Source organism: Rhodofomes roseus, assembly GCF_022264815.1.
Source record: "Rhodofomes roseus strain CIRM-BRFM 1785 chromosome Unknown C8Q71scaffold_15, whole genome shotgun sequence".
Lineage (NCBI taxonomy): Eukaryota > Fungi > Basidiomycota > Agaricomycetes > Polyporales > Fomitopsidaceae > Rhodofomes > Rhodofomes roseus.
This window is the reverse complement of record NW_025952971.1, coordinates 625,473-647,160: the sequence shown is the minus strand read 5'-3', so window position 1 is coordinate 647,160 and position 21,688 is coordinate 625,473. Positions and strand designations below refer to the sequence as shown.

The following is a 21,688-nucleotide window of genomic DNA, read 5'->3' as shown; positions in this document are numbered from 1 at the left end:
AATCCATAGTTCGTATGGGAGGCCGTCGAGGCCGGGTGCTTTTCCTGGTCCGGCTTTCTTCAGAGCGTCCAGGATCTCTATATCTGTTTTGTCCATGAGCAGTTCTTCTATTCCTTGGGTCGGGAGCTTGGCTGTCATTACTGCCAGAGATTTCTTGGTGGCTATGTTCCACGTTGATTGTGCTTCTTCCCCTTCATCGGTGTCATTGTTCTGTAGGTTGTCATGGTAGTTCCGGGCAATTTCTGCCATTTTATCGGAGCGAGTTTTGTAGACCGGTGGGTCTGAGGATGGCATTTTTAGTGAGTAGAAGAGGTCTCTTGGCTTCCTATCTTTGTTGACCGCCGACCAGTACTTGCTGGGGCATTCGGCGTTAAGGATGTACCTGGCCGTCGTTGATGTTTGTATTGATCCATGGCGTTTCTTTTCTAGTGTGAGGATTCTGTCTCTTAGGAAGTTCACTTCCGTCTGTTTGGCTTCGTTCGTCTGGAAGTCGTTCTCGGAGCTTAGGGACGTGATCTCTTTTGATAGTTTCGTTATGGCGGCTTTGATTTTCGGTGTGTTAGTACGTAGCCGACGCTGTGCGATTGCTTTGATGTTGTCTTTGAAAGTCTTGTGTAGCGTCTGGGGGTTGTTCTCTTCTGTTCTGCCTTGGCCCGAAATTCTCTGATTCTCTATCCAGATTCTCTCGCCTTCTCGGATCACTTCGACTATGAAGACGTCATCTTCTAGGATTTGTTGTGGTAGGCACCAGCGTCCTTTCCCTACGTATGGGGCTGAGGCTGAGGTGAGCTTGGCTGTTACCAGTCTATGGTCCGTCGGGACCCCTGTGTAGTGAATGTTCCAGGCGAGGGAGCGGGAGAGGAGGTCGTCTGTAACATAGATTCTATCGAGGCGAGATCTCTGGGTGCCTCCTCTCTGTGGAAATGTGAAGTCCTTGGTCTTGGGTTCTGCTATTCTCCAGCCATCGTAGACTCTTGTTGCGTGGAGGAAATCTCTTAGTGCCTGTACAGCATTATCTGGGTCGGATTTCGCTGGCAATCTATCGATTGATTCTTCGACTATGTTGAAGTCTCCTAGGAGGACGTCTACTTGTGGGATCGTGCCGTTTGTGGCGTGTTCTTTGAGCTTAATCCAGAAGGCTGCGTTTTCAGTCCGATTGTTGGGTGCGTACACGTTGAGTATTGTCAGTCGGGACTCCACATGCCATCTCATGTTAATCATCAGGGCTCTTCCTGGGATGACTTCTGTTACCTTCGTGTCGCTTATGTCTACTATCTCTCTATTTAGGGCAAAAGCGACTCCTTGTGCTGCCGTCGCGTTGGGCGCGGAGCTGTTATATAGTTTGATGCGTCTTCCGTAGAGGTCGTGGATCTCATCGACATGGTCTTCGTTCAGGTGGGTTTCTTGGAGTGCAAGTACTCCGATCTTCTTTTCTCGCATAAGCTGGTTTACAGTGTTCCACTTGTTTCTGCTATCTCCTATGAGGTTGCCTCGTCCGCTTATATTAAGCGAGCCTATCTCAGTAGCCGCCTTGGTTTTACGGCCTTTAGTTCTCCTAGGCTCATGCGTTTGGTTGGGGGCGTCTTGGGGCTGCGCTTCGTTTTCTTGTGTCGTTTGGATATTACTCGGGCTAGGTGAGGTGGGTACCCGGCTGCTGACTGAGGTTGTTAGGCCTTCGTCGGCAGTTGCCCTGCCTCCGTGTTCTGTCACCGCGTCATCGACTCTTCCGCTGGCAGGGGGCGCTGAGGACTCTCTTCGGTGGCAGAGAGGTGAACCGGTTGCCATATGATCGTCCGTTGTGTTTTGTCTCATGTTATGTGTGTTTGCCGTTGTGTGTCACGCCGTCCGTTACAACGATGTACTGACGGGGGAAGCCTCTCCTGGACTTCTCAGGGGACATGCACCTCGCGCCTAAGCGGTCGTGCTTTGCCAGACTAAGGCCAGGCAAGTCTAGTAGTGCCTTCGCTGCGGGGGAAAAAGACCTATCAATGATCTGGGCTTTCCTGTGCCGCGTACGACCAGTAGATGTGGGCACCATCTCATTGATAGGCTTCAGTCTATGTGTCTTTAGGGGGATTTCTAAGTGGAACTGTGGCTTTGTTTGTCGCCGTTCATGCTGTCTTACCGATATCTAATGGTTCTCGTTCTATCGTAGCCTTGGGGCACTGTGTGACAAGATAGACGCATTGATTTGGTGTGAGGACGTGCGTGTCGTTAGCTTATTTAGTGTACGGTACGGTCATGGACGCGTCGTGGTGCGTTACAAGAAGCTCATCGGGGTACTAGTTATTTGATGTATCAGAGTGTCCTTACTGGTGCGACCATCCTTCATCAGCTTCGCGGAGGAGAGCTGCGTGCATAGCTTCGTCCACCCTCGGGCGGGGATTCGCGTACCTGCCATTTCCACGTCCTCTGCCTCGTCCGTTAATGCCGCGGCCATTGCTGCCTCCACGCCCTCGGCTGGCACCTCCGCCGTGGCCGCCGCGTCCTCCTCCTCGACCCCTCTGCGCGCCGTTCTCGCCGTTTCGGTAGCGGCGATCGCTGTTCTGGTCGTTCTGGAGTTGGTCGGGCGTGGGGCCGTTCCATCCTGGGACCGTTGGGAGGTCGCAGAGGCCGACTGAGTGGTTGATGGAGTGGCACAACCTACACTGGACGACCTTCTCGATGAGGATCGCCTTTGCGCCGTTCTCGGTGGAGTAGTGTTGGTTTCGGACCGCTTCACGCCAGATTACCCAGTCTCGGGGGTGGGCTGTAGGCGAGTCGCAGTATAGTTGGATTAGCGGGCTACTGGTCCCGCCGCTCGTCTGCCTGGGTACTCCGCGGATGTTGATCGAGCTGACGACGTGTTCGAAGGCGATGTACGTTGACGTATCGCCCCACTTGCTCTTTGCTCCCATACCTTTGTCGCGTTCAATCATTTCCATGGTGAGTCCTAGGAGCGGTTGCCGTCTCAGGCCGGCTCGGAAGAAAGGTAGGATCTGGTCGTTCTTCATCGTGCCGAACGCTTGGCGTTTCTCGAAGGATCCCATCCATGTCGACGGGCCCAGTGAGAGAGTGACGAAGCGGACTGCGAGGTCGCGTCTGACGTACCACTTCTGTCGGAGGAGATCCGTTTGTTGTACAGCCGTGATGTTCTGGAGCAGGCAGTAGACTGGGCCTTCGCCGGGGACGGGTATGGCGCCGTTCTCGGTGTCCGGGAGATAGATCTCGGGATTGGGGATGCGGAAGACTTGTTTGAGTGCTTCTTCAAGTCGGAGTTGCCTTGGCCAGGCGTCGTCGTCGTTGTCTCGTGCTTCGTGGCCTGCGAAGGAGAAGAGGAGACCGCGGCGACGGCTAGAGAGCCAGCGGGACGCTTGTTGCGGGGACTGTCCCTTGTACTTGTAGTAGAAGGTGTCGCCTTGGATGTCCCTCCAGTCGTCGTCAGGGGCCGGCGTGACCTCGGCCGGCATCCAGTTGTAGTCGTCGTTTGGCTCGGCTTCGTCGTTTTCGTCCTCGTCCTCGGGTTCCTCGCCTTGGTATAGGCGTGGCTCGTACTGTTGCTGCGGGCCTAGGGGAGGCGGAGGCGCGCCGTACTCGGCCGGGGGCTGTTGAACTGGGGGGTGCGGTGGTCCGTGGCCGCCGGGGCCTGTGAGGAGCGGTGGTCCGTGGCTGCCGGATCCCGTGAGGTACAGTGGGCCTTGGCCGCCGGGGATTGGACGGTTCTGCTGTGGTGGATTGACGAAGTTGTTCCAGAGGTCGTCGTCTATGACCATCGCATCCGTGTTCCGGCTTGGGGGGCGGGCATTGTTGCGTACTTCTACGTAGGAGAGCACTGAGGTTCTGGACGAGGGACGTGGGTGACCTCTCTGGGACTCTGGTAGTATTTGGCCGTTTGGCTCGTTGGGCCTACGTGGGGGGGTGTGTGGGAGGGTGGGGTGAGGGGTTTGCGTACGGTGGGCAGGCGTGGGTACTCTACGGCCTAGGATCGGCTCGTCGTACTGGGGTCTCGCTCGAGCGGCATTGCGAGTCGGGGCTACCTCGTGGCTCATCCCTTTTTGTTTGGTTAGTGCTGCTGGTACGTGTGTAGGCTTATGTTTGGTCGTACCTCCTGTACCGTAGGTGCGCTGAGCCCTTGGCCTGTTCGTCCTGGAGCTACCTTCCCCGCGGTCTGCGAACTCAGGGGCGGGGACGGGTCTGGGATGACTTAGATGGGAGGGCCCTGCTTGTTGGGACGAGCGATTGAAGTCGCTTAGGTCGGGTATGTTGATGCTTCGGATGAGGTCGTCGTACTCGGGGTTCTCGAAGCTACTCGTGGACTCTGGGGGGATGTGGCTACGAGTCTGAACGTTCGGGTAGGCCTGCGGGCGTTGACTGTCGTCCCAGAAGATGTCTCCTCGTGTGGAGGGAGGTGTCCAAGCGGTGTGCGCTTGTGGTTGTTCCCATGGTGCCGGGGGATCCGTGAAGGCTGGGGGACGGTTGGTGGGATTGATCTGACCTGGGTTCAGGCCGTTATACGCGTCCATGTCGCCTACGGTGGGTTCTCGGTCCGAGTTGTAGCCAGGGGTTGTTATGGGTGGGCATCACTATGCCCACTGATTAGATTAGATTATGAACTGATAGTGTACATCTCATCTTATCTCCATGTACCTAGCCACTTGACTTCCATTTTGGGAAGTAATCCATTCTTACTGCTGAACCACCACCTCGTCCGTGTGCGACACCGCGCCGTCCGAGTACGTTCAGCATCCCCTCTCGGCTTGAGCTCCTCGCCTCGCCTAGGACTCCCCCTCGACCTGGCTCCTCGCCAGTTCTAGGACTCACCTCTAGGCGCGGCTCCTCGCCCTGCTACGACGACAGCAGCGCTCCTCGCTCTGCTACGACGCCAGCGGGAGCTCCTCGCCTCGCTCACGACCTCACGACGACACTACGACACCTTCCCGGTCGCGCCGCGACCACCAAGCGTCGAGTTCACAGGCAGCCCGGCCCCCGAGTCTAGGGTTCCAGGCCCACGAACTCTAACATTGGTGGACACTCAGGGGACCGGTCCACTGCCCTGTGAACTCCCTCGTATATTGGAACATTCTCTATTCTCATTCTAATTCTATCTGTTCTATATTGATTCTAATCTAATGCCCTCGGCGACGTGGCTCACGCGGTCTTATTGGGACGCCCTGTCACCAATCCGGCAGCTCGAGCGCGCGTCCTCGTCGTACAGCGGGCGCGCACACGGCGCCAACACCTCCTCCTCGACGACCGCGCCTCGAGGCTATCAGCCGCCCCGCTCCGCCACTCCCCGCGACTCGCCAGCACCCGCCGAGCCCCCTGTGCCCGTTCGGAGGCACGTGGGAATCGTGCGATCGCACGAGCGCCCGAGCGCGTCGAACGCGCGGCCCTCGGCGCTCGATCGTCGCGCCGACTCTCACCGCGACCCCCGTCTTCCACCTCTCTCGCCCTCAGTCGACCACTCGTCCCGCCGACCGGGCTGCGAGGATGCGCAAAGGTTCCGCGCTCCTCGCAGCCAACCGGCCCCGGCTCACTCCGCGAGCGAAAACCACCGCGTGCGCTCGCGACGCGAAGACGGCCGACCCGCCCGCAGCGCGATGCACAACGGGACGGCTCAAGTCCACACGCAAAAGGACACCCCGAGCCGTCAAACGCGAGCGCCGCGCGGCGCGAGCACGAACAACCACGGAGACTCGCAGGGGGAGCTCGTGGGAGGATCGCTAGCCAGGCAAACGGCCGAGTGGGGACGAGGTCGAGCGAGCAGGGATGTTCCGGTGAGCACGCCCAGTCATCAGCCCTTGGGGCTCCATCCTGCGCCCCATCCGCGCGCGCACACTCTCCCGCTCGACTCTCCACCACTCTCGCTCCCTGGCCGCCCCGCGACGCGTCAACCCGCCCCGGCATGCGGCCGTCAAGACCGCTACGAGGGTGAGCGATACCGCGCCCTTCGTAGCGATGGGGCTGCCGCGAGTGAAGACCATCGCGCCGGCGAGCGCGCTCGACGCGAAGACGACCATCGCGCCGGCGAGCGCGCTCGACGCGAAGACGACCGAACCGCCCGCAGCGCGACGCGCAACGCGCCGGTCCACGCCCACGCGCAACGCGACGCGCCGCCGACACGAGCGGTCTCGCCGCACCCGTACGGGCAAGCCCCAACGCGCACGCACCACACGCGCGAGGCCCAGGATGAGGAACCGCCCGCCCGCGCCCTCTCGCCTCGCTCGCGCGGGCGAGCCGTCGTGCGCGCACACCACGAGCGCGAGGCGCAGGCCGCCGCTGCGGCTTGGAGGGCCCATCAAGCGCAGTACTCGACGGAGCGCAGGCCCGCCGCGCAAACGGCGCCCACGAACAGCGCGCCCGGCGCACGCAAGACGGCCTCGCAGGACGCGTCGATGCGCGCGTGGACGACTCACCGCGAAGGAAGGGGCAGGGAGGTTAGCAGAGAGGAGTGGAGAGTCAGCACGACTCTGGTGAGTGCTCCAGCCCTTCACCTTCCACCGTCCTCTCCACCGCCCTCGCCCTTGCCCGTGCCAGTACATGCCGCGGTTCTGCGTGCCAAGCTCGCTCCTCCCTCTACCCTGCGCGTGCATCGTGCGCTAGCCCCCTCTCCCGTCGTCCTCGCACCCCCGGAACGCCCTCGTTGGCCGCCGTCTCCTGCACGCTCGCCATCGCGCGTGCGCTCCGCGGCTCCGCCCGTTGCCCTCGCTCCACTCGACGCACCATCGCCCAGGCTTCCAGCGCATCGTGCTCGCGTCTCACCCGCTGACTCGTCCCCGACCTACGGCCTTGCGCCCGCGTCCGCTCCGTACGCGCGCCCTCTCGTGCTCGACGCTCCGTCGCCCGAGGTTCCGCCCACCGCCGGCGCACTCTCGCCGCGCTCGCACGCGCGAGTCGTCGTACGCGCGCACCACGAGCGCGAAGCGCAGGCTGCGGAAGCTGCGTGGAGGGCACATCAGGCGAAGTACCCGTCGGGGCGTACCTCCATCGTACAAGTCACCCCGACACGCTTGTCTGGGGGGCCCTCTCCAGACTCTCCGCCCTCTCCACGCTCTCGTCCTGCGCGCCCGCCCTCGCGCGACTCGTGCGTACCCGCCGAATGCACTCGTCGCCCTCCGTCGTCTCCCGCTCTCCCGGCGCATCGCGTTCGCGCTCCTCCGGCCGACGTGCTCCCGCCTGCCGACTCGCTTCCCCCGTCGCGCCAAGGCGATACGCTCGCGCCCGCTGAGCGCATCCCCCGCCGGCCGGTCTCCCCGTCTTCGTCCAACGCGCATCTGCGCTCGCGCCGCCCGGTCGCCGTCCCATCCCCGTCTAACAGCCTGGCGCCTTTGTCCCGCAAGCACGACGGCTCGCCTACGCATCAAGCCGACCCCGAGGGTGTGCGATACCGTGCCCCTCCCGGTTACTCGGCCGCCTCAGGAGACGGGGAACCGCACGCCCGCGCCCTCTCGCCGCGCTCGCAAGCGCGAGCTGTCATACGCGCACACCTCGAGCGCGAAACTCTCGCCGCTGTGCAAGCCGCGAGTGCACGCGACTCAGGGTACTCGACGGAGCACGCACCTGCCATGCAAGCTGCTTCGACTCGCTCGTCTGGGGGGCCCGCACGCGCATCCGCAACAGGGAGGGACGGCAGACCGACGGGTGAGCGGGAGGGGAGCACCGCTATGGGTATGTCCGTCCATCGGCCTTCGCGACTCCTCTCTCCGCCTCCTCCCCGCGCACATCCCGCGCACCGCCCTCCCTCGCACGACTCGTGCGGGCACGTCGAACGCACCCGCCACCCTCCGCCGTCGCCCGCTCCTCCGGCGCATCGCGCGCGCACCCCGCCTGCCAACGCGATTCAGCCGGGGCGCAGTCCTCGCGCTGGCATGCCTTCGCCTTCGTCTGGCGTACCCGCACCTGTGCCGCGCAAACGCGATGGTCCACCAATGTGTCAAAACCCGCACCCGAATGCAGACGGCACGCTCGGCAGGCACGCCCCTCCCTCCGTCGTGTCCTCCGAAGCTCGCGCCTCCCCCGACTCTGCGCGCCTGGCTACCGCCTTTCGCCCCAGTCTCTCGACTGCACGCAAGACGTCAAGCTCGGATGACTTACGGGATGGCTGCCGGGTTGTGCGAGATCCCCGCTCGCCCGGTAGCCTCCCCTCGTCTGCCTCATCTTGCAGACTGGTGCCGGTGTCTACGCCATGCTTTCGCCATCTGCCCGACACACTCGTGCCCATCCCTCCATCCCGCGAGGAGGAGCCAGACTTAGCTGGGTTAGATGTGGAACTCGTGCGCAGGGTTCGGCAGGTCCGCGCGCGTTCGCGCCTCGTCACGGAGGACTCTCCCGAGTCAGCGGCCATTGCAGACGAGGAAGCTGCCCTACGGCGCGAAATCTGGCAGGCTCGAGCCCGTGCGCGCCTCGCTCCACACCTCATCTGAACCCTGGGGGGCATCATTCCCGACACCTTTGTCTTGTCCCAGCCCACCCACCCTCGACTTTTCTCCTCTATCCTCACAACCCTTCTCACTGGAATCTCAAGCCGAAACTCCCCAACTGGGTTCCTTCCGACTTGAGATTGGGGGGCAGGGGGTAGGGGAGGATAGGGTACGGGGGGCAGGTATGCCAGGGCCTAGCCGACCCTAGCCCGAGGGATGCACAGATCCTCCGCGAGGATGACAGCTAGGGACGCAGTACAGGCAGGAAGTAGCACAGCCTTGCCTAGGGAAGATGGCAAAGCTGCTACAGGTGAGGGAGGTCAGTGGAGCCTGGCCGAGCTTGTGAGGGCTTGACCAACAGAGCCTGTATGCTTTGGTGGATGCACGGCAAGTCTGAATGCTCGGGATGCAGTACTTGCGGGACAGCTCAGCCTCGCGTGGCGGAGCCCAAAATTTTTTTTCTCTTTCTATTCTCTTGTTCTTTTCTCACCTTCTATTCTATGCTCACTCATACTCTTCATTCGCGCTAATCCGACCCCTCACCTTCACACTATGCACTTCATAATGGGGGGCACTGTTATGGGTGGGCATCACTATGCCCACTGATTAGATTAGATTATGAACTGATAGTGTACATCTCATCTTATCTCCATGTACCTAGCCACTTGACTTCCATTTTGGGAAGTAATCCATTCTTACTGCTGAACCACCACCTCGTCCGTGTGCGACACCGCGCCGTCCGAGTACGTTCAGCATCCCCTCTCGGCTTGAGCTCCTCGCCTCGCCTAGGACTCCCCCTCGACCTGGCTCCTCGCCAGTTCTAGGACTCACCTCTAGGCGCGGCTCCTCGCCCTGCTACGACGACAGCAGCGCTCCTCGCTCTGCTACGACGCCAGCGGGAGCTCCTCGCCTCGCTCACGACCTCACGACGACACTACGACACCTTCCCGGTCGCGCCGCGACCACCAAGCGTCGAGTTCACAGGCAGCCCGGCCCCCGAGTCTAGGGTTCCAGGCCCACGAACTCTAACAGGGGTCAGCTGGAGGTCGTCTGCGGGTGAGGTCTCCCCCTCCGGTGAAGGGTTCGGAGAGTCCTGGGCCCTCAACGTGGGCTGCGGGTGAGATGATTCTCCGCTGTCGTCGGTCTGGCCGGTGGTGCGACGTCTCTTGCGCTGGTTACTCGTGGTACGAAGGGTTTCGTCCGCGGAGGGCGAGGTACCTCTTCCTGGGGTGATAGGGCGGGAGGGTAGGCCGAGACCGATGAGGGTGACGGTGGTCCTTGTGGCTCTCTTATTCTTCTTGGTCTGAGGCTTGTTCACTGGGGACTGGGTGGCGGGATTCTCTGTCGCCGGCTGAGTGGTTAACTGGCCTTGGAGGGAGGGGGTTTCCGTTAGGATGGGGGTGTCTGCTGCCTCCGGGGTGACAGACGGTTCGTTCACCGACGCGAGGGCTATTGTATGGTCAGGCTTATACGTTAGGTTTGTTCTGGGTAGGCTCACCATCGGTGATGTCCTGGAGGCGCGTCGACTTTTTGTTTGTCGTGACTTCCGCGAACGTCGGCGATCCCGGTTGGCCGGGGGAACGCCTTCCACTGTTCCACGGGTTACCGTTCGACGGGGTTATAGTGCCTTGTCCGTAGGCGTTGGGTACGCTCGGCGGTAGGTTGGGCTGGGTGGGTCCCTTCGTCGTGGGCGGGGTCGTCGGGCGGGAGGGGCCCTTCGTCTTAGACGGAGACGTCGGACGGGAGGGGAGCGTAGTGCGTTTGGTAACGTTGGGGCTCATGGTTGTGGGAGTTCGCTGGGTAAGCGCGTGGGGAGGTGGTGCTAACGAGAGGATCGCCGGCGGTTTGCTAGGGCGTTAATTCGAGTCTTTTTAGGTCTCCCGTGTGTGCTCGCGTGGCTGCTTGTTCGCCTCGTTGTATTCCAGTTATGGATGGTCGTGATTATGGTGCATTCGTCCGTGTTATGGGGTGTGTCTTACCGCGTTGCGAGTATTTAGGCGGCGGTTGTTATTTCCTGGCCTTCGTGCAGCTGTTAGGTATTAGTTGGGCGTATGTACCCGGTTGCTTACCTCGGCGCGGTGCCTCGTTCCGTTTGGTAGGGATGCTAGTCTCCCTCATGCTCCGTCTGTCTGTGTGTCGGAGCGAGGATGCCGAGCTTGGGGTTTTGGCATGTCCGGGGTATTGTTGTTCGCTCCGTATTGTTGTGCGTTGTTGGGGCTGCTCCCATTGGGTGGAGGCTTCTTTCCGTTCCTCCGTTGACGTCGGGTGGCGTGTGTGGGGGCATCGCATCGGGGGGTGTCTATCGTGATCCCGGTGTCTGGTTCCTCGCTTCTTTGTGTGGTGTTGTTGACGATCCGTGCGATTCGCTTTTCGTAGGCGTCAGCCTCTTCCTCGGCTAGGGGTTTTCGTTTGGGTTGGAGAAGATGGGGATGTGTAGGAAGGAGCTATGAGGTGGTGGGGATTCGCTTAGTTGGAAGTAGTTCCTTTGGTGGGTGAAGCTTTCTAGGCTGTCTAGGCTTGTCCAGGGTATTGGGACTCATAGGTTGCACGGAAGCGTAGCTCCCGTGATCGTGAACGTGACCCAGTGGCGCCGAAGGTCGGCGATTGCCGTCAGCTTTCCGATGCCGGTCTCCTCGGAGTCTGTGAGGAGGGTGATCTGGCAGCCTTTCTTGAGCTGGCACGCTGGACGGCTGTCAGTGACCCAGGTGAGTCCTCTTCCTCCTCCGAATATCGGTTCAGGGAGTATTCTAACTCAGGTTATGTTTACCGCAGTTCCTTCGTTTGGGGTTGGGAGGTCTGGGAGGGCTATGTGTGGGTGGTGTTGTTTGCGCCTGGTACGTTTCGAGTTTATATTGGGTTGAAGGGTTTTGTTGAGCGTCGTAGTGCGTCTTCCTGGTTTCTTCCCTTTCCTGTCCATCGCGGGGGCTGGTTGTAGGGGGTGTTTACTTTCGTACGGTTCATACGTTTGCTGCTCGTTTTATATCTTGTTTTCACTCTAGACGCTTTATAGGGTTACGTCCCGTTAAACACTCATTTTTAAACGCTCACTTTTTAGTTCGCTTTACTTTACTTTGGCTGCCAGCAGCATTTCCTCCTGTGGCAGCAGGAGGAAATCAGGATTACGACGTCTGGGCGTGGTGGCCGTATTCGGCAGGTTGCGTTCGTGTTTGGGCGTTCCTTACTCGGTTGGCCATGCGAATGATCATCTGATGTGCTTTGGCGCTTCTGTCGGTGGCTTGGGGTCTGCGGTTGGCGCTATGTATCATGTGATCGTTGGTGGCGTCTAGCCGCTACTTTGGCTTCTGTATAGTTTGTCTTGGTGGCTCAAACTTTATATTAGGCGCCGTACCCTTACGGTAGACGCTGGTCTGGGCAGGTGGGCTGGGTCGTTGATGGCGTTCTCAACGCAGGGGTGGTGTAGGCTAGGGTGGTATATGTACTGTGATATGATACGGGTTGGTCTCATCCCGGGGGGCTATTCCGCCTTGTGCTACGGAAATAGATGACTCGTAAGTCTGGAGTTGCCTCCATCCCTTTGCAGGGTTGGATGTGTCTTTTGTTAGACTGTAACATCCAGGGGTAGTGGCCGTGAGGACGCGTATCCCTTATAGCGCATGTTAGCTTCATCCCGAAGGACTACTAACCCCCCGGGGCCACGAGGAGGCCTGCGCCGGACTCGACGGTGTCGAGCCCTCCCGGGGGAGTCACGATAGGCTTGAACTTGAAGCCAGCTCATGGCAGCGCGCAAGCAGCGCGTCTTCAGTTCGACTCCTCGAGTCCTCTGTGACACCAAGCACGTGACTTTGTGACACTCGCGCCCGCCGACTCCCGCGGGCCGTGCCACGGTGGCGTCCACGGAGTCCACCGTGTCTGCTTGCTCTCTGCTAAGTACTCAGTGCCACTTACTATTCGATAAACAAATGGCGTCGACCTCGGACGTGCTCATTCAAAGGATCTACACAAGTCCCGGGCCCTGTCCGCTAATGCTGATTCTCTTCACTGACGCCTGGCGCAACTACACGCGGATAGTCCTGGATGCTGTCGGGGTTCCACTGCACCACTTTCCGAGTACGACAGTCTTCGTCGAGGCAATCCGTGACACTGTCCAAGGTCGGCCACGCTGCAATCATCACCATATGCCGTATATCGACTCGCTTGTTGTACAGGTCATCACCTTGTGATTCTAGCGGGGGTGCTGCACCGAGACATCAGCAAGGGCAATGCCATCATCTTACTGGGAAATGCACTGTTCAGAGGATTTATCTGTGATTTCGACTTCAGCAACTTTGTCGACAGCACGAAAACCGGCGGCTCGCGCCCAGATGCCGAAGATGTTCTAGATGAACACAGGGAGCGAATGGTACGTGTGTGCGTACGTCATTCCGAGTTACAGCTATTTTCAGAACGTTGGACAGTCGCAAACGCGAGCGACATACGATGACTAAGCACTCCGCCCTTCGAGATGTTGGAGAAAGCGGCACTCGCCCCATCGCACCGCTCTTCTTCCCCACTGCACAGCTAGTAGGCCAGAACCTGCGCACGATGATGCGGCCCTCGCGTGTATGATACGGCCTGCGCGACGCGATCCCGTGCGCCTTAGACGCAGAGCCAATAAACTCGCAAAACGCGTCTATGGCTCCTTCCGACCTTGCTTGCGACGGGCGTCGGGATATCCGAGGCAGCGAGCCGTGATGCAAGCTCAATTGTGGGAGTGCTGTATGTACATAGTTGGCATGCATATGGTAGACTATCTACTACCACGAGAAAACGTGATCGCGACGCATCTCAATGTCCCGCGCACAGTGGCAAAACAGGCTCAAGCGAACATAGACGTGCGGAGGTGCGGCGCGATGGCGCGAGCGCCGCTTTCTCCAACTTCTCGAAGAGCGGGGCTCTTGGTCAGCGTATGTCGCGCGCGTTTGCGACTGTCCAACGTTCTGAAAATAGCTGTAACCAGTTCTCAACGTTCAAACATCGGCGCAGGGTATGTTCTGTTACCTCGCCTGCGAATTACTCGCCAGGACAGGGCCAGTTATCCACCGCGCGCACCACGATCTCGAATCGTTCTACTGGGTCATCCTTTGGATTGTCCTTCGCCATACGGACCACGACCACCCAGAGGGCGCCGCCGCGTGCGAGAAGATCTTCGATGCTGAGACCGAGCACAACGCCTGCTGTTCCAAGACCTTCTGGCTCACGGACGAGGAGGTCGCGATCCGCAACAACGCACCCCTCACCGCGCTCCTCAACGACCTCACGGACCTGGTTCACGCGACACGCAAGCGCAGGGGACACCCGACGTGCACTCTCACCCAAGAAGCGTTCATCCGGGTCCTCGATGACGCTTTAACACTGAAGGCTGGCCGTCGGGTGATGAAGCGCGCCCTTTGGTGCACCCGCACGTCGACGCGGATGGTAGCGATGTCCAGGTGGGGACCAAACGCAATCGGGAGGCCAGTGATCATGACGAGGGGAGACGCTCGAGCAAGAAGCAGAAGACGTCAACGGAAAATGCGAACTTGGTACGACCGAACTCCTTGCAATCAAGTGGGTGAACTTGGATACAGAGCGAGACTCAAACGAGGATGCTTGTGAGGTCTCATATTGTGCTCTTCCCATCGCCGATCTCCAGTGTAGCTAAATGATTGTGGTTTACACTAGCACTCAGTATGTACTTAGCTATGATATTGTCAATGGTTGTTCTCCTGTACAATCTTACAACGTATCTCCCTAGTAGCTTGCGTCGTCGTAGCCCTGGAGTCCATTAATCCATTCGTTATCGTGCACTTCTGTACAAGAGTACGACACTCTTGCGAGAGATCGTCAACGAACGGAGCCTGCTAACGATTGTGCATACTTGCCGCTGGTACCAGTCTGTTGCATGAGGTTCAAAGTTGAACGTTGCATCATGGCTACATTAGCGCGGCCAAGAATGCTCAGTCAAATGTTACATACAGCGAACCCGCGACTCGGAACGTATCTCGTTCGCAACAGACTGGGACTACATAACACAGTCATAACACAGACACCAAGGAGACGAAATATGGCTACGCTTACAAGAATGCGGAAGATACGGTAATGACAAGGTGGTGGCTCGGTGCGTGGGCCGTCAGTCACTTCGAGGCTTAGTGCAACAAGCGACTTGCACTGGATGTCACCAGTGCCCTTTGGATCCATATCCCGGGTTCATCAGGCATCTTTCGTCAATGCCATACCGATCATCTCGCTCGGCGTCTGCGCACGCATGAAGGACACACTCTGGCGCCGCGAGCCTCCGTCACATCCCTCGTCCTAGGGCCGCCACACCGTATTCAGCACCGAATGACCCAGCGGAAACTCAAAAGCACGACTCACCGCGCCCCCCGATGCGAACGACCCCTGGCCACTCTCCCTGCGCCCCGCAAAGACATCGTACGCCGACTTTCTCGGGATCCTCGCCCTCCCAAGCTGGGTGCACCCCTCCGGCCCCACATCCGTCGGCGCGGATACCCTGCGAGTCTGCAACACCCGCGCCACGATCGGCGCGGGCCGCCCGAGACATGGTAGGGTCGCGCTCTCCCGCTTCCCCATCCCCTGCCAGCTCCCCAGCTCCTCCTTTTCCTCGCACCCGTGGCTCCCCGCGGACCCCGGGAACGCAAAATGGATGCTGTGCCCGTGCTCGACGTCGACGTCGAGCGCGGGCGCGCAGTCGCGGTCGAGGCTCATGCGGAGGTCCGAGCGGCCCGTGGAGTTCGTCGCGCTCAGGGTTGCTTTAAGGTTGCGGGGGCGCGAGTGGATGGAGGAGAGCGGGTGGAGGATGGCGCCGTCGGCGTCGACGATGGAGCCGGTGCTGCGGAGCTTGTTGCGCGCGTTGAACCTGCGTGCGCGAGGGAGGTTAGTATGACCGGTCAGGCAGGAGTGGATGGACGGACATTGCGAGGAAGGAATTCACGTAGACTGCCACAGGGTGTCAGGGTTGTGTCAGGGTTGGATTGGGGACAGACGCACGTTTGGTGAGTATCAGCTCGACGCTGATCACTGCGAATGACGTGGGCAGCGCTGCCATCTACGGCGACATGGAGTCACAATCAGAGATCAGTGTCTGCGCACCAGGTGAGGACAACGACGTACTGCAATGATCGCTGTGAGCGAGCAGATACTGAGTGTCGCCGTCACAGTCAATGGGGGGACAGTGTGTGAGGACAGAAGTGCGTACCTGGTGATGACGCCCGTGTTGAGTGTGAAGAGCATGAGGATGGTGATGGTCGAGTCTATGTTGCTACTGCACCCCCGGTCAGCGCTGACTCAGCGCGAAGTCCCTCGGTCCCTCGGAGACGCACCTTGTCGATCCGAGCCTGCACCGCTCGAGGAAATAGCATAGTGCCAGGGCGATCACCGCGTCGATGAAGGTCGCCGCTCCGAGCGGGAGGAAGGTCACCCACTGGCGGCGGGGAGGTCAGCTCACACAGATATGCGATTCGGTCCAGCGGGACAGCGTACCTGAGAAGAGAGCAAGTCGGTATAGGTCTGGTACTGTGTTCTGTCGCGGGAGCCGTGGATGCATGAATATGGGTCCAGAGATGGTGACGTAAACGTGGCAGGACGCACATTTCGTAGCAGAGTACTTGCGCCGGACGTCAGTTGGCAGGCATTGGGGCACTTCAAGAAATCGCTGTCACTCACTGATTGCCGTCCCTGCAGAGTCGGTTAACAGTTCATGAGTATACATTTCCTGCGTAGGGACGAACAACGAACCGTATCCTCCGAAGAACACGAGAAATGACTACCTCAGACTGTGTTCAGCGGTCTGTACAGAACCGAGTGATGAGTGGCTGAACGTACGACTGCTACTGGGAGAAGCTTGCGCCAGACGGACTTGCGGGTGTCAGCAGCGTTGACTAAAATGAGGACAACAATAGGATGAGTATCGGGGAAGCAAAGCGATGCGTACGCGTCTCACGTTTCCACAGGCGGATGGTGTAGAGACTAAAGTATGCGTCAGTACTAGTAGCAACGATGCAAGAAAAATGAGTGATACGAACGTATGGACGGAGATCACAACGATCGCCTGCGCTCCCTTTATCAGTACTCCAGCGACGGAACGCGAGACATACTCACATCTACAATGATCTGAGCCTATAAACTCAAATATCAGCCTCCACCATACACATCCCGTTACCCCGCCCCGCCATACGCACCTTGAAGCTCCAGACGATCTCCAAGAGTGCGAGCGGGTCGAGATAATTGGTGACGAGGTACCAGTAGATCATATGAATGCACAGCACAAGGTGCGTCGCGTCGAGTAGCCTACATCGCGTTGCTCCGCTTCAGCTTCGGAGAACGGGTTCTACGAAGAGAGGGCACGTATACCAGAGCCAGCAGACTGCGGCCATATTCCAGATCCTGTCGCGGGGGTACCGCTGGAAGTAAATGAAGGTCTGCAAGTTGGTTATACCGAATAGACTGGTACGGGACACGCTCAGAAATGCGTTAGCAGCGCAGTACAAATCACAAGACTTACACCGCGGACACAAAGGCACCCACAAGAACAGCGCCGTAAGTCCTGTCGAGCTCTCCCATGACGGAAAGTACGCGTTCTCCTGCACCCACAGCGCCGCGGGAGGAACTCCTACAGACAGGGATGGACCTTCGGGAAGGAAGGAACAAGGGAAGAAAGGAGACACTCAGACTTAGACTCAGACTTATGGCAATGCTTCGAGGAGAGCACCTTCGCGGAAAAGATCATCTGGCCAGCTGCCCTCGAGCATGGCCGGCGAGCGCAGACACGAAGTCCCTTTATGCTGCATTAATCGCCGAATTTTCCGATTATTGTGGACGCGCAGAGATAAATATATCCCGTTCTGGGGAAGAGCACATGCGTCTCGTGGGTCAATTGACAGGGATCAGGAGGCGCGGTTGTTGGCTCAGGCGCCAGACGGCTGAGGATGGTAGTGGGGTTGACGGATTGGGGGCAGACTGCGTGCGTGTGTCTTCGCTGGCGGAGGTGCAACGTGCGTTTCGAGACGGGCTGTATTCCGTATTACGTCGGTGTGCCATGTCTGCCATTGTCTGGACAGCATAGGACCTTGCTCGGCCTGACGGTGAATCGTCTGCTATTTGAGCTGTGACTTATGGAGATCAAGATGCAAAGACGCGGAGAAGACAAAGCGTCCGTACTGATTTACCATACCTCAGCCTGAGATAGTGGAGAGAAAGGTCCTTTATTTGCGGTGAGAAAGGAACAACTTGAGGCCAGTGAAGCCATCGAACCGCAGTGCTGTGGATAGTGAACGTCGCATTCTTGCATGACCACCGACTGGGTAATCTCTCATGAGTACGGTGGGATATCCGGATTCGAGGAGGAGGAGGAGGAGGAGGAGGAGGGAGGATCGGTTTGACCACACATTGGCCACGCATCAACGAAGCCAAAGCCCGTCGTCCGCCGCGCTGTCAGTGTCACGCTGGTGTTGAAGTTGAAAGCTACCCCATGCACGTGACCATGTTAAGCGCCGGAAGTACGCGGTACTACGCACGGCCCAGTACCGGTTTACTCACCATACTCGAGCCAACGGGGTACTTCTTCAAGAACATATCAGGAATTCCCTCATGGCACACAAGTATTAAACTTCTACCTCAGTTGTTAACGTGAATACACTCAGTCGTAGCCCTTGTGGTACTCGACTGTATTGCTGTAGCGTACCTGTTAACGTGAATACACTAAAGGATCGTGTTTAGTACTTGTACAAGTCCATAACTATGGCTACAGGAACTCACCTCAGTCGTAGCCCTTGTGGTACTCGACTGAGGTGCAACTATGCTACACACGCCCTTTACGCGCCAGGCGCTACATCACGTGTCCGTGTCACCGTCCCACGTCAACATCAGTGACCATACAGTCAAGCCGTTACAGTGTCAGCGGATCCGGTTGCCGCTGCCAGGACAGTACTGGCAATAGCGGAGTCTTCGCTTGCTAGTGAATGGCACGGAACAAGACGTATACCTTCAAGGTAGATCTGGTGCTGTGCTTGCTTCTGAAGTATCCACTATACTTATTCTGCGACTGACAAAGCTCCCTCGATGTTCATCGAGCTTGTTACTAGACGATCGCGACGGGTTTTGGAAGTAGCTACTATGTGCTCAATGACCGCAGCCGATTTGCTCTCGCTCTACCTCCCGTTGATCCGCGGTAAATTTGCCAAGTGAGTGTTCTTTTTCCTGTGCACACTGGCTCCCGACGTGACTAAGCCAAATATTTATGGCATAAATGTCACCTTGTCCAGGACGCCTGCTATGCAGGCTTACAATGAATGAGGTAAAAGACGTCATGTCCGAGTCTCACTTCCTTTCTTGACTGCTGCGCTGGGCCATGGGCTAACTTCCCCTCAGATCCGCTGTCAACACCATTCTTACGAATTTGTCAGGTCGGAGCTGTGGCGGGCTACTAGTAAGGGTCCTTCTCCTGGCAGGCACCCGGTGACCGCGCAAAAAAGGGATACGGCGGCGCATTGGTGGCCGGTGTGTTGGTCGGAGCCCTTCAGCTCTCGTTTTGACAGTGAGCGTTGATCTTAAAGTCCACAAACGGCATTGGTGACGCCTCACTCACAACATGTACGTAGGTGTGGCGCGGCGCAATTTAATTGCAAGGCCATGTTATCTCACGATGCATGTCAAGTATCTGTCGAAATTCTCGGAAGTGAGCTCGATGCGGGCTTCTCGAACGCATAATGCATGGCGCGTGTCAAGCCAGGTTGGAGAGCGTTCAGGCACTGCAATGTCGAGCGAACGACATCGTGGTGCCGGCAATGATATAAGAACTTGCGAGGGGTGTTCTCCCCAGCCGCACGTCTCTCATTGGACATCGATGGCTATGTTCCAAGTTCTGTCTTCCTATACACTCATCGCGCCATTCTTCTTGTTTGTCATCATCTACTCGCTTGGTCGGCGAAATTCTCGCCGTCTGCCGCCGGGACCCTATGGTTTCCCGCTCGTTGGCAACGTGCGTGAAACGCCGTTCGAACACCCAGAGTATACGTTTGCGTCGTGGGCAAAGAAATACGGTAAGCTTTCTAGGAAAACTCGCCCGGTCCACAGCTGACTCGCACATCGTACCGCCCGCCGTAGGCGACCTGATCTACAATGAGTTCTTCGGTCACCGCACGGTCATCATCAACTCGCAGAAGATAGCGCAGGAGCTGCTCGAGAAACGTGGCGCGAAGTACTCGAGCAGGCCGCGTATGACGATGCTCGCAGAGATGTGAGTGTGCTTCGCGTGCTGCCTCACGCCCTTCGTTCTGACAGTAGATGCATACGTACTATCTCAGGCTGGGCTGGAACCCCACGCTCACGCTATTGCCATACAAGGCGGAGAGCCGCCGCAAACAGCGCAAGTGGATCCATGGCACGTTCGGCGAGAAGAAGTCGGTGCAGGGCTTTGAGGGCCTGAAGAAACGGGAGACGTACATCTTCGTGTTGGGCCTGATGGAGACACCCGACGACTACGGTTTGCATGTCAAGCGGTAAGCCTCTAGTTTCCTCTTGTGTCCACTCCGGCGACGGACGTGACTTGGCCTAGGTTCCTCGCAGCGCTTGTCCTTGAGTCCGTCTATGGGCACCGGATTACGTCCCTTGACGATGAGTATGTGACCATGATGGACAGTGCGATGGAGGCTACGACCACGACGGGTGCGGCAGGAGGAACACTGGTGGACATGCTACCGTTCCGTGAGTACCATTCGAAACCTGCCATGTGCCGTGATGTCGACTCACTATGTCGGTAGTGAAGCATATGCCCGCTTGGATGCCTGGCGCAGGGTGGAAGCGAGCCGCGTTGCGCGCGAGGAAGCTTGTCTGGCAAGGTCACCATCTTCCATACCGCATGGCGCGAGAGGCGATCGTAAGAGCACACAGACATGCCATTCTGCAATAGAACATAATTCAACTGATACAGGAGTCGGGTGGCGCACCACCATCATTATTGTCTACCCTGATGGGAGATTCAACCAAGACAGGGCAGTTTGAACAAGAGGAGAATGATATCATCTATACAACAGGGGTGATCTATGCCGGTAAGTCTCCGAAGTTTAGGTCGACATCGTAAAACATGAATGCTCAAACGGCTTACCAGCTGCGACGGATACGGTAAACATTCACAGTTTGATTTTCGGTTACCGCTGAAGCGGAGTCAACTTATCATAGACGAAAGCGGCCCTACTGACGTTCATCTTGGCGATGACCCTTCATCCCGAGGTTGGCAGGAAGATGCAAGAAGAGATAGACCGAGTCATTGGGAAGCATAGGCTACCGACTATCGAGGACAGGCCAGATCTACCCTATGTTGACAGCGTCCTGAAGGAGACCTACCGGTGAGCGACAGAATCGCGCGGCCCTAAATCATGCCGATGACTAATGAGAATTGCAAAGCTGGCACGCGCCCCTCCCACTAGGCACGAGCTAATCTAAGAGTCACCTTAAAAATCTGCCAATGGGCTAACGTTGTCTTTAGGAATCCCACACTACATCACAGAAGACGATGAATACGAAGGCTATCAGTTGCCTCAAGATACCACTATCATGGCAAACATGTGGTAAATCGAGCACAGCTACTGAACTGCGCGTTCGAAGGATTCACGGTGATGCTTTTGCAGGGCGATATGCAGAGACGAGCGCGTATGGAACGACCCCACAGCATTCCGCCCGGAGCGCTTCCTTGAGCTGGATCCCTCCGAAGCCGAAGCCCTGGACCCCCGCCACGTCGTCTTCGGATACGGACGCAGGTCAGTGAGCCTCGTGCTGCTTCTCTAAAAACAGATGCTCACCAATTGTAGGCAATGCCCCGGTCGCCTATTTGCAGACACAGCGCTGTTCCTGGTCATAGCCACCATGGCGGCGACGCTGGACATCCGCAAGGCTCGTGATGCGGAGGGGAAGGAGATCATCCCGGAGGTCTCGTGGCTTCCTGCTTTTATCAGGTGAGTCGGATAGCGTACAGACGCGAACACATCGGACTCAGCATATATTACACTAGCCCTCCAGAGGATTTCGTCTGTGCAATTGCGCCGCGTTCGTCGTCGGCGAAGACCTCTGTTGCGGATGCTTTGGCTGGCGCATCCGCATGAGCCCATTCGTATGCCGTCGTGAGATGCTTCTTGCAATGTACATTACCATACCTTCTGCAGACTTCATTGGCCGAGGGTGCTGATGGGTAACATACGACGTACTGCTGGACATTGAGATGTTTACCAACCATCTGGTGCCACAATGCAACCATGAAGAGTAATCACTAGTTGACGCGGAGCTTGTGGAAATGTATT

General features: G+C 58.1%; 6 protein-coding genes across 6 annotated transcripts; 3 read left to right on the top strand and 3 right to left on the bottom strand.

Annotated features, from left to right (window-relative positions):
* Window positions 1-2,309: 2,309 nt before the first annotated feature.
* C8Q71DRAFT_859553 (uncharacterized protein) lies at window positions 2,310-4,502 on the bottom strand (the record flags this gene model as incomplete). The annotated part of the gene is made up of 2 exons (XM_047927654.1): window positions 2,310-4,030; window positions 4,085-4,502. 2 exons carry the CDS (start codon window positions 4,500-4,502, stop codon window positions 2,310-2,312), a joined length of 2,139 nt encoding a protein of 712 aa, XP_047777108.1.
* Window positions 4,503-5,108: 606 nt separating this feature from the next.
* Window positions 5,109-8,402, top strand: C8Q71DRAFT_859552 (uncharacterized protein; the record flags this gene model as incomplete). The annotated part of the gene is made up of 1 exon (XM_047927653.1): window positions 5,109-8,402. One exon carries the CDS (start codon window positions 5,109-5,111, stop codon window positions 8,400-8,402), a length of 3,294 nt encoding a protein of 1,097 aa, XP_047777107.1.
* A 931-nt stretch (window positions 8,403-9,333) lies between these two features.
* C8Q71DRAFT_859551 (uncharacterized protein) lies at window positions 9,334-10,180 on the bottom strand (the record flags this gene model as incomplete). The annotated part of the gene is made up of 2 exons (XM_047927652.1): window positions 9,334-9,848; window positions 9,898-10,180. 2 exons carry the CDS (start codon window positions 10,178-10,180, stop codon window positions 9,334-9,336), a joined length of 798 nt encoding a protein of 265 aa, XP_047777106.1.
* A 2,202-nt stretch (window positions 10,181-12,382) lies between these two features.
* Window positions 12,383-13,994, top strand: C8Q71DRAFT_711035 (uncharacterized protein; the record flags this gene model as incomplete). Its single annotated transcript, XM_047920785.1, has 3 exons — window positions 12,383-12,509; window positions 12,566-12,759; window positions 13,383-13,994. 3 exons carry the CDS (start codon window positions 12,383-12,385, stop codon window positions 13,992-13,994), a joined length of 933 nt encoding a protein of 310 aa, XP_047777105.1.
* A 594-nt stretch (window positions 13,995-14,588) lies between these two features.
* On the bottom strand, window positions 14,589-16,958 carry C8Q71DRAFT_859549 (uncharacterized protein; the record flags this gene model as incomplete). The annotated part of the gene is made up of 18 exons (XM_047927651.1): window positions 14,589-14,690; window positions 14,754-15,255; window positions 15,311-15,335; window positions 15,387-15,444; window positions 15,510-15,537; window positions 15,595-15,660; window positions 15,719-15,819; window positions 15,879-15,918; window positions 15,987-16,002; window positions 16,062-16,073; window positions 16,134-16,161; window positions 16,221-16,276; window positions 16,339-16,364; window positions 16,421-16,446; window positions 16,497-16,514; window positions 16,577-16,685; window positions 16,749-16,841; window positions 16,900-16,958. 18 exons carry the CDS (start codon window positions 16,956-16,958, stop codon window positions 14,589-14,591), a joined length of 1,365 nt encoding a protein of 454 aa, XP_047777104.1.
* Window positions 16,959-18,767: 1,809 nt separating this feature from the next.
* On the top strand, window positions 18,768-21,688 carry C8Q71DRAFT_147942 (cytochrome P450 monooxygenase). Its single transcript, XM_047916610.1, has 14 exons — window positions 18,768-18,930; window positions 18,995-19,435; window positions 19,500-19,632; window positions 19,700-19,894; window positions 19,951-20,099; window positions 20,156-20,271; window positions 20,326-20,443; window positions 20,503-20,516; window positions 20,574-20,740; window positions 20,799-20,821; window positions 20,881-20,962; window positions 21,023-21,151; window positions 21,203-21,346; window positions 21,403-21,688. Exons 2-14 carry the CDS (start codon window positions 19,039-19,041, stop codon window positions 21,491-21,493), a joined length of 1,758 nt encoding a protein of 585 aa, XP_047777103.1. The 5' UTR covers window positions 18,768-18,930; window positions 18,995-19,038; the 3' UTR covers window positions 21,494-21,688.

Bases quoted from the DNA above. Each gene is read 5' to 3' on its own strand.
- C8Q71DRAFT_147942 (XM_047916610.1), top strand. From the start codon at position 19,039: ATGCATGTCAAGTATCTGTCGAAATTCTCGGAAGTGAGCTCGATGCGG. The intron at 20,100-20,155 runs GTGAGTACCATT...CTATGTCGGTAG, and splicing joins GGTGGACATGCTACCGTTCC to TGAAGCATATGCCCGCTTGG. The intron at 20,822-20,880 runs GCACGAGCTAAT...CGTTGTCTTTAG, and splicing joins GCACGCGCCCCTCCCACTAG to GAATCCCACACTACATCACA.